Consider the following 14,843-nt stretch of genomic DNA (forward strand, 5'->3'; position numbering starts at 1 on the left):
AGACCAGCCTGGGCTACATAGCAAGATTCCCACCTCTAAAAAAACCAAAATCAAAAAGCCAACAATAAAATCTTCCACAGAACTTCTATGATAGAATAATTAAAAACACATGGCCAGCTCAGTGAGTCTGTATTAAAATGACCTTTGAAGTTTCAAAAGGAAATGTCTTTTTTCTCTTTCTACTTACTTCTGACCCTTGAATTTGTCCTAGAGTGTTGAGTTCAAGGAAAAGAACACTAACTGTTTAAAAGAATCACTACTTACACAGAAATTGGAAAACAAAACAGTAGACCAGAAAATACAATGGAAGGGCCGGGGTGTGGCTCAGTGTGCCCTCCCTGAGCAAGACCCTGGGTTCCACTCCCAGCACAAAACAAAGCAAAACAAAAGAGCAACAAAAGAGAGGAGTAAAATGCATAACAAGATTATCTTTGGAAAATAGGCAATTTTTTCTTCTCTACCAAAAATATCAAAATTTATTTCTTCTCAACTGCACCTGATTGCCTCCTGATAGTGTGCATGATAAAGCTAAGTTCAGAGATACGGAGATGATGGCTTCCTAAGTGTTCTGGCTAATTCATGGCCAAGATATGTTTAATCTCTGGTTGGACGGAATCAAAGAAATAAACAGAACTACCAAGGCTTGACCTGAGATAACCCTGCCAAAATCTGCCATCACTTCAGCTGTTGGACTCCTTTCTCCCTCAAAGGGAACAAAACAAAAAAAATCACTATGTGAACGTCGTCCCACAGCCCAACTCCAGGTGAGCCATCGGAAACGCCGGCAAGCTCCAAACAACGTGGCATATTCAGTAACTGCTGGAGACGGCTGGCTCGGAAGGAAGAATATCCAATCCTCAGTGGCAAGAAAGGAGGCAGAGCCAGGGCTTCTAAAACACGTACCGACAAGTCCAGGTCCGTGGCCGGACATAATCCAGAAATGTAGGCTATGGTGGGAGAAATGAAGAGTAGTACATGTGAATTAGGCATGGGGCAGGTACTGGCTGAACATTATACACTGACTTCTCTACGCTACCTCCCAGCATTTCAGTGACCTTTAAGGTAAAAGAAACCCCCTAATTCAAAAACCATTGAGATGTCTTCTACTGACAGCACCAATTAATTCAACTGAGAAGCTTTGCCAAGAAGTTTCTCAATTTCAGCAAGGTTCATTCAGCTCCACGGACCATGGATCAAATGGAAACAGACAGTATCTCTCAGCATCTTGACAGCTTATTTTAGCAAAACTCAGTTTTAGCCTAAAGTCTAAACGGAGGTAAGAATAGACAGTAAGGCCAATGCACAGGACTATTGGTGATCCTTTCCATGCAGGAAAGAAAGATGGAGTAAACAAAACCTGAGTGGAAGCACAAGGGAGACAAAGAAAGAAAGAATAACCTGGGAGCAGCAGTCCCGACTTGGGGCTGGCTGACATTTAGAAGCGCTACTCCCTCCGTTCAAGCAACCACCCCTCACTCTCCACCACGGTACTATCCTCCGATCACCACCCACCCCTCACATTAGGGGGCGGTGGACACCCTAGCTGGGCTGGCAACTCACGTTCTTCAGAGGACAGTGCTGTCGAGCATACCACTCTTGAGAGTAAAAGCACAGAATGACTCCATGGCCGAGGAAGAGGGAAGCCCAAACCATGATGTTCCAGACTGGCCTTTTCCGACTGTCGTTAACGATGAAGTTAAAAGCCACTGAAGTCAGAAAGAAAACAAAAATACAGTTATCCTGCTGCAGTCTACCAGGGATGAGGGCTCATCTTGCTCGCTGACTCTATGAGTAAATGATGCTAACTACTGAAATCTATCACTTATCCCTACTAGTTATCACTAACCAGTAGGAAACCAACAAAGCAAAAACGTATTTCAGGGAGAGGTTCCTCTCTATATGCTCAAACATGGGCCCGTTCTCAGGAGTGCACAGTGACGGTGTTTACTATTGGTCCCCAAGTCGCTAGCTGTTCACGTCTCCCTGCAGCGTGCAAACACCTGGGACAGCTGCGTGCTATTATTCCAAGTCAGTAGTCTGCCACCCCACCCCGCCCCTGCTAAACGAGCTGCCTTGACACGGTGTCCCCTTCTCGCTCTGCTTCCTGCCTCACTTCCTTCTTTGCAGCAGTCACTGTCACTCACTTCCAAAGAACATGAAGAGCACGAAGAGCACTGGGTAGAAGTAGCTCAGGCAGACAGCGAGGGCGTACTCGTGCACCACTGCTGACAGGGCGAACACGGCCAACATGGCGGCAGGCCTGAACCTCTTCGAGAAAAACTAAGGCACAAAGAAAATATCAGAGTTAGTAACTTGAACAAAAACTGTGTGCACAAATAACGAGACAGGAGGGTCGCGTGCTGAAGGCACTGCTCATCGTGTTTGACTTTCCAAGCTACCCTTAGGCTGATCTGAATGCGAGGCTCTGGTTTGGATGGGAGGTGTCTGCCCAAGGCCTTGTGTGCTGAGGGCTCAGTTTCTGGGTGGTGGTGCTATTTTAGGAACGTTCCAGAAGCATTATTCAGTTCAGCCAGGTTTCATATATGCACTACAGGCTAGTCTTGAACTCCTGACCTTTCCCCCTCCCTCCACCTTCCAAGTGCTCACAGAACTACACCAAGCTCAAATTTCAATCACCAGGGGGATGTAGAGCAGACATCCATTTCATAACAAGATCGAAAAACGAGACTGGCCTCAGCCTAACATGGGACCTCACTATGAGAGGGGGAACTCACGGCCTAACACGTCAGCCAGGAGGTGGATGGCACACTTGCTTAGCAGTGAAAATACTTAAGAGACACCTGTGCTAACCAGAAATACAGACTAAACCTAGTTACTCTAAATACATCACGCTCCAAAGCATGGCTCACTTAAACCTGTCTCTGGTCGGAGACACGTGAATTCAAATCCACTTTTAACAAAGAAACCAACCCAAATGAAAGTGTGTGTGGTACACAGAGGGAGAGGAACTCTGCAAATTTCAGGCCTACCTGGTCTACAGAGGAAGGAAAGAGGGAGAGGAGGGGAGGAAGGGGAGAGGCAGAACAAGTGAAGGATGGTGAAACTGTATGTGCGTCTGCGTGTGTGTACACACGTGCGTGCACACACGGAAGTGTGAATAGAGGGAAATTATTTGTTGGCGATGAAATTCTTTAAGGTCCTTGGAAGCTGGGTCAGTTCAGCTCTTACACGCAAACCTCTAAGAACTGTCATTTTGTAACGAGGTAGTGAAGTCCAGAGAAAGGCATGATATTGTCCTAGTAACGTACACAATGGTTTTCATTGTGTACCATTTCATCGGTGCCATTCTTGGCATATGGGTTCTTAGATGCAAACTTGCAAATGGACAAGAAGCCATAACCCCTTCTTCACAGGCAATTAAACACAACTCTCTCCAGTTCATGCAGCTCTGCCTTGTAAGAATCCCCATTTTTCATGTTTGTTCGGCTGGCTTTTGTTTAGCAACAGTTCCTTACCTCGTAGCTCTGGCTGGCTGCCCTGGAACCTATGATGTACAGCAGCCTGGCCTTGAACTCACAGATCCACCTGCTGCTGCCTCCCAAGTCCCGAGAGTTGTGTGCCACCATGCGAGACCTTTTGTAAAGATTTACTTCTTGTGTTTTTATGTGTATAGATGTGTACCACCTGCATGCTGGCCCATGCAGAAGAAGGTATCTGATCCCCTGGAACTACAGGTACATGTGGTTGCAAGCTGCCCAGTGTGGGTTCTGAGAACTGAGCCATCTCTCGAGGCCCCTCAAAAATCCCCATGTCCTCCTCCGTATCACCCATAGGTCCTGCTCACCCAGAGGAGGTCCTTGTAAACATAGTAGTAGAGCCAGTCGTGGACCACCACATTCCAGGTCCTGTAGTAGTTGGAGTACGATGTAGAGTTCCACCAGTCCTGGGGGAAAGAAAAGCTGTCAAATCACAGAGCAAACCCTGACCGTTTCAAATAGTGCCCATGCCTGATATAATTGTTTGTCCACACACTGATGCTAAAAATCTCCAAAGTCACGTGGGCAGTTTGTATTAATACTGACGCCACACACATACACACACACACACACACACACACACACACACACACACACACACACGCAGTATATATGCTATATAATGCATTCAATACCTTATAAAACATCCTGTCACCAAAGCGTAACATTTCAGCAAAGGCATTGAGCCAGCAGTGCAAAAAGGCAAAGAACGAAAGGAACAGCATCAGCACACCTGGAACAAGAGTGACAACGTGAAGGCCCTCTCCGAGCAGCCTGTACAACCAGCTGTCATAAACACACCAGCGTGGGACACTGCCTGAAGCCTGCCAGGATTCCAGCTCACCCAGTGCAGAGTGATACAGTGCACCTTGGAAAGGAAGGTTTTTTTTTTTTTTTACTTAAAAAAACAAAAATTTTCGATGTAATTTTAAAATGGCTCCAGCCTGGTTTAAGGAAATGCCTGGACATGCAGCTGAACTTGGTGCCCCAGACCCTTTAACTCTGCCCTGTGTGCTGTGAACACCATCTACAACAGGACCTCCATTCCAAGGTACACCAGGCCTTTCTATCTGTCCTTCTGTCTGAAAACCTTCCCACCACTTTTCTATAGACAATATTTTGTAATTAAACATTTTTAGTTGGGTATATTTTCCAATGCCCGGTGTTAAATGTCATCTCTAACATGAGAAACAAAACCCACAGTTGTTCTCTTCATTCAAGTACTTATCATACCACACTGTTGGAAAGCACCCATTGCAGGCCCACCCGCTTGATTTACTTGTTCAGAAAGATCTATTTGCTGGACAATATAGGATAAACTGAACGTGGCTTTAAAATACGTTCCTCAGAGCTGGAGAGATGGCTCAGTAGTTACAAGAATGGACTGCTCTTCCAGAGGTCTGAGGTTCGATTCCCAGCACCCACTGATAGCTCACAACTATTTGTAACTCCCAGTCCTGGGGCATCAGACACCCTCTTCCGGCTTCCACAGCCACTGCAAGCACATGGTACACATACATTCAGGCAAACACTAATACACATAATATAAAAATAAATTTTAAAAGATCTTAAAATATGATCCTTAATCCCATGAAGCTTACGTCAGTGAGTTACCCAGGGGAGCTGAATCTCTTATAGGAACAAAAGGTGACAACAGACAATGCTAAAACTTAGCCAGTGGAGAGACAAGATGGCTGAGCCGAGGAGGCTCCTGCAGTAAAGATTATCTGCATCATCATACCGGCGTCCTCAGCACTGGACAGTAGGAACTTGTGCGTTCAAGGAAAAAGTGCATTGAGTGAATGAATGTGGTATGGTCTGGTGAAAAGCAGACAGGTAAGAAATGGTGGCAAAATAAGACTTCTAAATGTGGCTAGAGCATCCTGTGTCCTCTGGAGAGTGAGTGACCCCTACACCATTAAAGGGGTTAGCATCAGGAAGAGGTTACCAGTGACTTTATGGGTATTTGATGGTGAGATTGAGAGGTTATAAAGAACTGAATAGAGGGGTTGGGGATTTAGCTCAGTGGTAGAGTGCTTCCTAGGAAGCGCAAGGCCCTGGGTTCGGTCCCCAGCTCCAAAAAAAAAAAAAAAAAAAAAAAAAAAGAACTGAATAGAAAGAGGAAGACAGACATAGATGAGGCAGTTGGAGGAAGCAGACTTAAGCAAGAAATGAAACTACAAGGGCATTTCACTTCTCAGCGGACGGAGAAGTGGTGGACGGGAGGGTGTGTGGCGGAGTTCATAGATAAATCAGAGAACTAAAGGTACAGCAGCTCCAGACAGCGGCTTCCCACTTTCTTCCCATCGACAGGCATGGACAAACTGACGAGCGCCCAGGTTACCTGGCAAGATGGAGTTAAATACACACAGGACCAGGACACGAGCACTAAAGGGCTCCTGTTTGATATTCCGGAACAGAGGGGCACAGAGTCTCTCAAAGATGTAGTACACATAAAACAGGCAACCAAAAACCTGGAACACAGGAAAGAAAACCATGGCATCTTGGTATAAAGAAACAGAGAGGGCATGGCTTCCTCCCAAAGAAAAGCATGGATAACTAACGTTTACACATACCCATTGAACCCAGCACAAGGATGGCCGACCTTCAGAGAGGGTTTTCAAGCTTTAATCTACCATGGATTCTTCCTGACCATTTACTGAAGACTGCTTTGTGGCCCAGGCTGGCTTCAAACTCTTAATAATCCCCCTGCCTCGGCAAGCCTAAGTACTGATTTACAGACATGTGTCACCACACCTGGCCCAAATGGCATTTTTAGACAATTATCAAAGAACCTGTTTATAACACCTAGAACAATAACTCATTTTACAACTGAGTATTTGACATAAACAGAACTTAAAATGGGATTTTCTGGGATTTCTGATTCTCAAAATGAGTGAGGAAGAATTGGGGAGTTCCAAGCAGACCCCACACATGCCACCAACACCCAGAAAAGGCAAAGGGAAAGCTATCTAGGGTCTTACCAAGATGACCGAACAGAATTACTTTAACCCAAATATTCTTTAATGAAGAAAATGACCTTAGACCCTGGCAAAGCACAAACCATGGCCTGCGTTGGAGGAACTTAAAAGGCTCTGGTCTTCGGGGCTGGGGATTTAGCTCAGTGGTAGAGTGCTTGCCTAGGAAGCGCAAGGCCCTAGGTTCAGTCCCCAGCTCCAAAAAAAAGAACCAAAAAAAAAAAAAAAAAAAAAAAAAAAAAAAAAAAAGGGCTCTGGTCTTGACGGAAAGCATTCTTGAGCTGTTTTGTTTTGTTCTTTTGAGACAGGGTCTCACTATTCAGTCCTCGTTGACACTAGAACTCAAAAAAGATCTTCCTGCCTCTGCCTCCCAAGGGCTAAAATCAAAGGCATGAGTCACCAACCCTGGCTCATTTTAAACAGATTTTAAAGATCCAGACATGATGGCACATGCCTTTCATTAAGCACTTGGAAGGCAGAGGCAAGCAGATCTCTGTGAGTTCAAGGCCAGCCTTGTCTACATAGTGAGTTTTAGGACAGCCAGAGTTACAAATTAGAGAAATCCTATCTCAAGAAAATGTACAGGGCTGAAGAGAGGACCCAGCAGTTCAGAGCACTGGCTGCTCTTCCAGAGGACCAAGGTTCAGTTCTAGCACCTACAGGGCAGCTCACACCTATCTGTAATGCAAGGCTTCTGACACCTCACACAGACATACATGCAGACAAAACACCAATGCATATAAAATAAAAATAAATCATATAATTTTTAAAAGAAGCCCATTTGGTTTTGTTGTTGCTGTTTTTCTCGAGACAAGGTTTCTCTGTGTAGCCCTGGCTGTCCTGAAACTGGATCTGTAGAGGAGGTTGGCCTGTCTTGGCCTCCCAGGTGCTGGGACTAAAGCATGTGACAAGAAGCCCATTTGTTAAAATATAAAATAAAATAAAAATCTTAAAAATAAAAAATAAAAATATACCAAACAATAACACATTAAGCAACTTTTTAAAAGTTACCTGTAAAAACTGCATAGCAACATAACCCCATCTTACAGTAGGAGTCCTGAAGAGAGAGAAAAATAAGCAATGACCTATTTCTGCTTTGTCCTTTTATCTACAATGTAAATAACCTAACACTGGTTTTCTACACAGAATATCATTTATGGGCTGGAGGAATAGTTTGACAGGACAGTGTGCCACAAACTGATCTCTAATACCCCCTCAATTGTAACAACATCAAAATTATAACAAGATTATATAACTCTATCAAGGATTATTAATTAGCACTGCCCTGCTAGGATGAGCACTGAAGGCATTCGGTTCTCTCTGTGGCCTCCAAAGCCGTCCCTCACTGGGCACCTCTGTGCCCCACAACTTCCTCCCTTTCACGTTACCTGGGGTAGCTGTCTCGGTAAATAAGTGTAGGAGCAAACAGGAAGTACAGGTACTGGTTGACTGTGGGTACTGGAACCGTGCCTAAAAAAGGAAGACCAGTGGGTTACAAGATTTTGACTTCACCCAGAAAACCAGAAGAGCCAAAGACAGCAACAAGAATGGGGGAGTGGGGAAGGAGTGGTGCACGTCTTTAATCCCAGCAGATCACCTTTAATCTCAGGCAGATTAAGGTTGGTTGGCAATGCTGGGCAGCGGTGGGCACACCTTTAATCCCAGCACTCTGGAGGCAGAGGCAGGCAAATCTAAGTTCCAGGCCAGTCTGGTCCATAGAGTGAGTTCTAGGACACTGATGGCTACATAGAGAAACCCTGTCTCAAAAAACAAAACACAAAAACCAAACCCCAACAAACAAAAGACAGAACAGGGAAGAACAGCGTGACCTGTTGGCTCCCATTCCCCTTCCTGGTCTACTAAGATGACTTGTTATTCATGCAATAGCCCAGTACTGCCAATCTCTCCAAGCCATTCCCGGGACTGAGATAAAAATCCCAGAGTGGGAAGCAATGGTTTGCAATGTAAGCAGACACAGTGGGGTAGGGCCATTAACATCCATGGGTGCCAATTACAGGAGTCCGCGGATAACGGTTTTCATTATAGGTAAAAGGACAAAATGGAGCGTCAGGAAACAATGAGTCTTCCAAATCAATGTGGACCCCGTGCACTTAGAATGCAATACAGTCCACACATGACACAATGTTATCCCAGAGCCAGAAGTCCCATCAACAGCCCGCGAAGAAAGCAGCTGCATACTCGATTTCTCCTTGGCTGCACTTAGAACTCGTGGCACATTCTCTCTGACATATGAGTGAGCCTTCATTACCAAACGAATCTGAAAAAGCAGGAAAGCAGAAGGAAATGAATTTCCTACCTCCGTCTCCTATAAGTAACTCTATAACTACATTGGCTAATAACATCCACACAAAAGAACTTAAATTGCATATACCAACTCAAGTTAGCCTTTATTAAGGCAGAAAAAAACTTCCAAATAAAGACATAATATTATAGGTTTATTTTTTTTTAAAAAAAATGGGAAATTGGGCTGGAGAGATGGCTCAGAGGTTAGGAGCACTGATTACTCTTCCAGAGGTCCTGAGTTCAAATCCCAGCAACCACATGGTGGCTCACAACCATCTGTAATGGGATCTGATGCCCTCTTCTGGTGTGTCTGAAGACAGCTACAGTGTACTTATATATAAAATAAATAAATCTTTTAAAAAAATTAAAAAAATGGGAAATTAAAAATCTGTTTAAGGGAGTCATGCATGGTGGTGCACTCCTTTAATTCCAGCCCTTGGGAGGAAGGGACAGATGGATCTTTGTAAGTTCCAAGCCAGCCTGGTCTACATAGTGAGTTCTAGGATAGCCAGAGCTACATACTGAGACCCTGTCTCAAACAAAATAAGACAAAAAAAAAAAAAAAAAAAAAAAAAACTTCAATAAAAAGTATTTAAGATCCAAATAGCTGAAATAGAGTGATTTTTTAAAAATACTACCCAGTTAAACACTTCAATTCTGAAGCCATCCATAGCGGAGCACACCTGCAATCCCAGGATTTGGGAGCGAATGGCAGGAAAATAGGACTTAAGCTGCTGTGCACGTGGTACTGAGATCCTAAAGAGCATGGGTCCAGCACTAGCATCAGTTAAGAACAGCACAGTACCACATCATTATTACTAAGCATGACATCACTCCCAGTAACACTCAAATCCTTACCTGCTCAAGTATCAGAATGAACCGGGAGGCTGGGGGCAGCGTGTATGCTAAGACAACATATGTTGGTATAAAACCGAGGATTCCAAGTTGAAAGACCAAGAAGAATGCGCCATGGATAAGGGAATAGATGAGTGGGTGGGAACTCTTGCTGTAACCATGGGCCCAACGCTGGAACAGGAAATAGGGGATTGCCAGTGTAGACAGGAACATGGCCCACCATGTCCAAATAACAATAGGAAATTGGCCAAAAGCATAAGCCAGGAGACTGAACTCAAGGACCAGCCTGTGGGGGAGAAAAGGGAAGAGTGAATCTCTGATATGCAAGGAATACTCAGAACTCAACACTCTCTTTCTCAGAGACAAACACTCACGCACTCACACAGACACACACACACACAAGCTTTCGGACTTTTGGAGATATTAACATACCAAGGTCATGGGTATCAGCATGTCACACATGTTCATTATACCACTGTTCACAGAACTAGGTTATTGAGCCAACTTAAATGTCCATCAATGGCGGATGTGTAATAAAAATGTGGTTTATATACATAACGAAATTTTTATTGGCATAAAAAATGAAGTTATTTACAGGAAAACAGGTGCAAACTGGAGACAGCTTTATTAAGGGAATTATGTCAGCCTCAGAGAGATACATACATACTACATGTTTTCTGTCATTTGTGCCCCAGTCTTTTTTTTTTTTTGGAGCTGGGGACCGAACCCAGGGCCTTGCGCTTCCTAGGCAAGGGCTCTACCACTGAGCTAAATCCCCAACCCCAGTGCCCCAGTCTTTATAGACACCCAAGAGCACGTATGTACTGGTGACAAGAAAGCAGAAGCAAACTGGCACAGAAAGGACTAAGAGGAGGGTACAGAGAGGAGGGCAGCCTCATCCTCTACGGGAAAATAAGTTCACTGGACATTAGACACCTGCACGATGTGCCTTATGTGCCCTGCATATGAGAGAGAGAGAGAGAGAGAGAGAGAGAGAGAGCGCTTTAAAGAGCCGAGGCACACAGCTTCAGCACCCTTACAGCGGAGCTCTCCTGCACAGGTCCGCCCGGCACTTGGGAGGTGGGGGAAGGCACATCGGGAGCTCAAGATCATCGTCAGCTATGTGGTAAGTCTGAGACTGGCTAGACTACTTTCTCAAAAAATATTATAATGATGATAGGAGAAATAAAACTCTTTTACTTTTAGGAGAGAAGAAATTCATCATCGAATTGGCTGCCTTAGAACTTTTTTAAGCAAATAAGAAGAGTCAACTTTTCACACGTCAGCTGGCTAAGCAGCCTCTTGCCTTACCTTCCTTCATCGATGTAATCCACCACGAGCGTGCTAAGGATGAAGATGATGAGGAGGGCAATGAACATGTGGTAAATTGTTCTGATGTGGTCCACTTCAAACAGCTCGCTGCAAGTGTAGGACAAGCAAGCCATGATTAATAATCTGATGTACCACACAGCAAAGGCACTCTTCAAAGCCGTTTACAAGCTGTTTAATCTACTTTTCAAGGAATCTCTTTTAAAAATCAAAAACACCTTTAGTTCCAGCTCTGAGTTCAAGGACAGCCTGGTCTACAGTGCAAGTCCCAGGACAGCCAAGTCCATCAGAGAAACCCTGTCTCAAACCAAAACAACCAAACAAAACATAAAAGCTCAAAAAGAGTACAATATTAAGTCTGCAATACACAGAAATTAAAGGACACAATCAAGGTAAAAATAATGGATCCTTAAACTTTTGTTTTCCAAAACAGGACAGTGACTCACAGAAACAGCACGGCCACCTTAGAGAAGGATCTGCATCTAGAAAACCCTCCCATGGCACTTTAGTCTGTGCACAAAGGTTAGCTGCTGACAAGAAGGACGAACTCTCAAACCCTGACACCAACTTAAAGCACAGCCATTCCTCAGCACCTTCCCCTTTCCGATGGCCGACGAGAGACTTCAGACTGGGCAAACATTCTGGACGGCTGCTCCCTCCCCAATGAACACCTTCTGTACCCAACTCTAACAAGGGTTGTAGCCGTGGCCTTGGGACGTGTGTGCAGCTTCTAAACCACTTTGAAGAGTCTAAAGTATTCTTAAGCCTCTATTTAAAGGTTTGTCAGAACCTCATGAAAACCCAGCCAAGACATTTCCTCGGTCACATTTCTGTCTTTCTTTCTTTTTTTAAAGTTCAAGTGTATTTTAATTGATACTTTTTCTCCTCTCTTTGCTTTCTCCCTCCCTCCCTCCTTGTTAATGAGGACTGAACTCCGGGCTTCAGGCAGATCTAGGAGAGCACTCAGAGCGTTCTACCACTGAGCAGTCACCCCTTTCATTCTAAGTTTTCAACAATGCAGTTCTTTTTTTTTTTTTTTCCATTTTTTGGTTGTTTGTTTGTTTTGCTTTTTGGAGACAAGCTCTCCTAACAATGCAGTTCTTATGTTACTCCTTTATGTAAGAAGCCTGTATTTTTCTCCAGATGTAAATTTAAGAAGATCTCTCTCTTGAAACTGTAACACAACCCCGTCTCAACACAAACAGAATTTAAAAGGCTCTACCTTCTTGTCAAGGTTAGGAAGAACATACAAACTTCCCTTATTCAGTAAATTTTCATAAGCAAGGTTCATTTTTAAACAAAGGCACATTACGGCACATGAAATAATTTTTACCAACCTACTATTCTGATTGGGTAATCCCAGTGAACACAACAGCAAAGAAGAGACAGCTATCTCCCACCTAAAGTGCACCTTCTGTTTTTGGTTCATAAGTTAGTACAATCCATTCACAGCATGCAATATTAAAGAAATTAGGCCAGTGGTTCTCAACCTGTGGGTCATGACCCCTCTAGCAGGGATCACCTAAAACCATTGGAAAACACAGATAGTTACATTAAAACTATCAAGAATCTTACTCATAAAAATGAGGTGGGAAAACACATGGACATATTAAGAAGTCAGCAATTCGGGCTGGAGAGATGGCTCAGAGGTTAAGAGCACTGTCTGCTCTTCCAGAGGTCCTGAGTTCAATTCCCAGCAACCATATGGTGGCTCACAACCATCTATAATCAGATCTGGTGCCCTCTTCTGACCTGCAGGCATACATGCAGGCAGAAAGCTATATGATGTAGTATACATAATAAATAAATATTTAAAAAAAAAAAAAAAAAAAAAAAGAAGTCAGCAATTCTAAAACTCTCTCCAAGTGGATTCTACGCTACCCCTCTGGATAAACAATTCTTTGTAGCACAATTTCAAAGAATCTGTCAAAGGACAGAGAACTGTTTTTCTATCTTTTCCAGAGAAGCCAGATAGAGAACCAGAAGATAAATAAGAAGGAATTCAAAAACATCAAAGTTCATCATTTATATGAATTTGGGACAGTAAAAAGGTGAATGGATGGATGGATGGATGGATGGATGGATGGATGGATGGATGGATGGATGGATAAACAGACAAAATGAGCAGAGATTCTATAAATCAGGACAGTATTTTTTTTTCTTCCCACATTAAACTTATAATTAACAAAAGCAATTACCACTCACTCTAAAAGAGACCGCCTTGAAATAAATATCTTCCCTTGTTCTGGAGGTGCTCTCAGATCTCTGGAAAAGAAGAGAAGTCACAACAAAACACAGTGTAAGAAACTTAGTCCCGTGAGCGAGGGAAGCTTGCTCACAAGCGCTGTGCTGGCTAACCAACATTACTGAGCTCCTCCCTCCCCTCGGGTCTCACACCACATGTGACAATGAACTGAAGTGTGTGACTGATACCTATTTAGGGAGGACCTACATCAGACACCTAACTAAAGCCCCAGACTTTCTATCCAGCCTCCCTGGAAAGTCAGTCCCTATATCACCCATCCTAAAAGCCTCGGAGGGATGCAGGGTCCCCACCATACTGCACACTGCTGAGGGATGATGCAGGGCCCCCACCATACTGCACACTGCTGAGGGATGATGCAGGGCCCCCACCATACTGCACACTGCTGAGGGATGATGCAGGGCCCCTACCATACTGCACACTGCTGAGGGATGATGCAGGGCCCCCACCTTGCACACTGCTGAGGGATGATGCAGGGCCCCACCATACTGCACACTGCTACTGGTGTGTCTTCCACACCATCCTGATGCTTGCCTACTTTTTACATTTCATTCCATTTCTTATTTAGGGGAGGGTGGCACGTGTATGTGGTCAGAGAGTAACTTGCAGGAGTCAGTTCTGTCCTTCCTCCATGTTTAAAGCAAGGATTGAACTCAGGCTTGGCAGCAAGCATCTTCTGCCTGGAAGTTGATGGTGCTTTTCTCAGGGGCGAAGAACTTACACCAACTCCTAACAGCCTCCTGATCATATCAGCTGCTTTTGGGTAATAAAAACTCACATTTTAGCACCCTATATACCGTCTTACTTTGGGCACAGCTGTTAGCTATTGCTTCTTAAAATCTTTCTCCAGGAGCCACTGGCCGAGAGTCCAGAACAGCAAATTAGCACTTATTAAGCCACTGATACCTTCCCTCTTATTTTTGGTGACTAAACAAATGGAAAAACACATCCTAACTACAGGGCACTTTATACAAGTACACACCGAATAAACTGTAACAGGCATGGAATGGCATGGTTAAAAGCAAGGACTCTGGATCCAGACTCTGGGTTAAATTCCCAGTGTGAGATCTTACAGATTGTTGCAGATAGCTATAGTGTCAACCACACAATGAGGGGCTTGGCTCAAGCGCTTATGTACACATGCTATAAACCTCATACTGGGGGGCTGGAGAGATGTCTCAACGGTTAAGAGCACAGACTTCTCTTCCAGAGGTCCTGAGTTCAATTCCCAGCAACCACATGGTGGCTCACAACCATCTGGTTTGGCACCCTCTTCTGGTGTGTCTGAAGACAGAGACAGTGTACTCATATTCATAAATAAATAATTCTTAAAACCCTCATACTGGGCCAGGGTGCTGGCTTAGCAGGTAAAAGTACTTGTCACCAGACCTGACAGCCTTAGTTCAATATGAGACCCACATGGTGGAAAGAGAGAACTGACCATCAAAACCTGTCCATTGACATGTACACTGTGATGTTATGCCTCTACATATACATACATACATGCATGTATATGTACACGGTAAATGAAAGTAAAGAAATTTAAGGCTATGATAATAAATGAACAATTCTATATTAAGAAGAGAAAAATCTTTAATCCTAATACTTGGGAGGCAG

General features: G+C 44.0%; 1 protein-coding gene across 2 annotated transcripts in view; it reads right to left on the reverse strand.

Moving 5' to 3' along the window:
* Positions 1-869: 869 nt before the first annotated feature.
* Positions 870-14,843, reverse strand: part of Soat1 (sterol O-acyltransferase 1) — a 42,599-nt gene continuing 28,625 nt past the window's right edge. The window contains 12 exon segments of one of the 2 annotated variants that reach the window (NM_031118.1): positions 870-947; positions 1,561-1,706; positions 2,145-2,280; positions 3,806-3,904; positions 4,133-4,230; positions 5,842-5,971; positions 7,487-7,532; positions 7,864-7,945; positions 8,675-8,753; positions 9,638-9,920; positions 10,946-11,053; positions 13,169-13,228. In NM_031118.1, the coding sequence (NP_112380.1) occupies positions 891-947; positions 1,561-1,706; positions 2,145-2,280; positions 3,806-3,904; positions 4,133-4,230; positions 5,842-5,971; positions 7,487-7,532; positions 7,864-7,945; positions 8,675-8,753; positions 9,638-9,920; positions 10,946-11,053; positions 13,169-13,228 (1,324 nt within the window). In that variant the 3' untranslated portion in view covers positions 870-890. 2 annotated transcript variants of the gene reach the window in all.

Source organism: Rattus norvegicus, chromosome 13 (assembly GCF_036323735.1).
Source record: "Rattus norvegicus strain BN/NHsdMcwi chromosome 13, GRCr8, whole genome shotgun sequence".
Classification (NCBI taxonomy): Eukaryota; Metazoa; Chordata; class Mammalia; order Rodentia; family Muridae; genus Rattus; species Rattus norvegicus.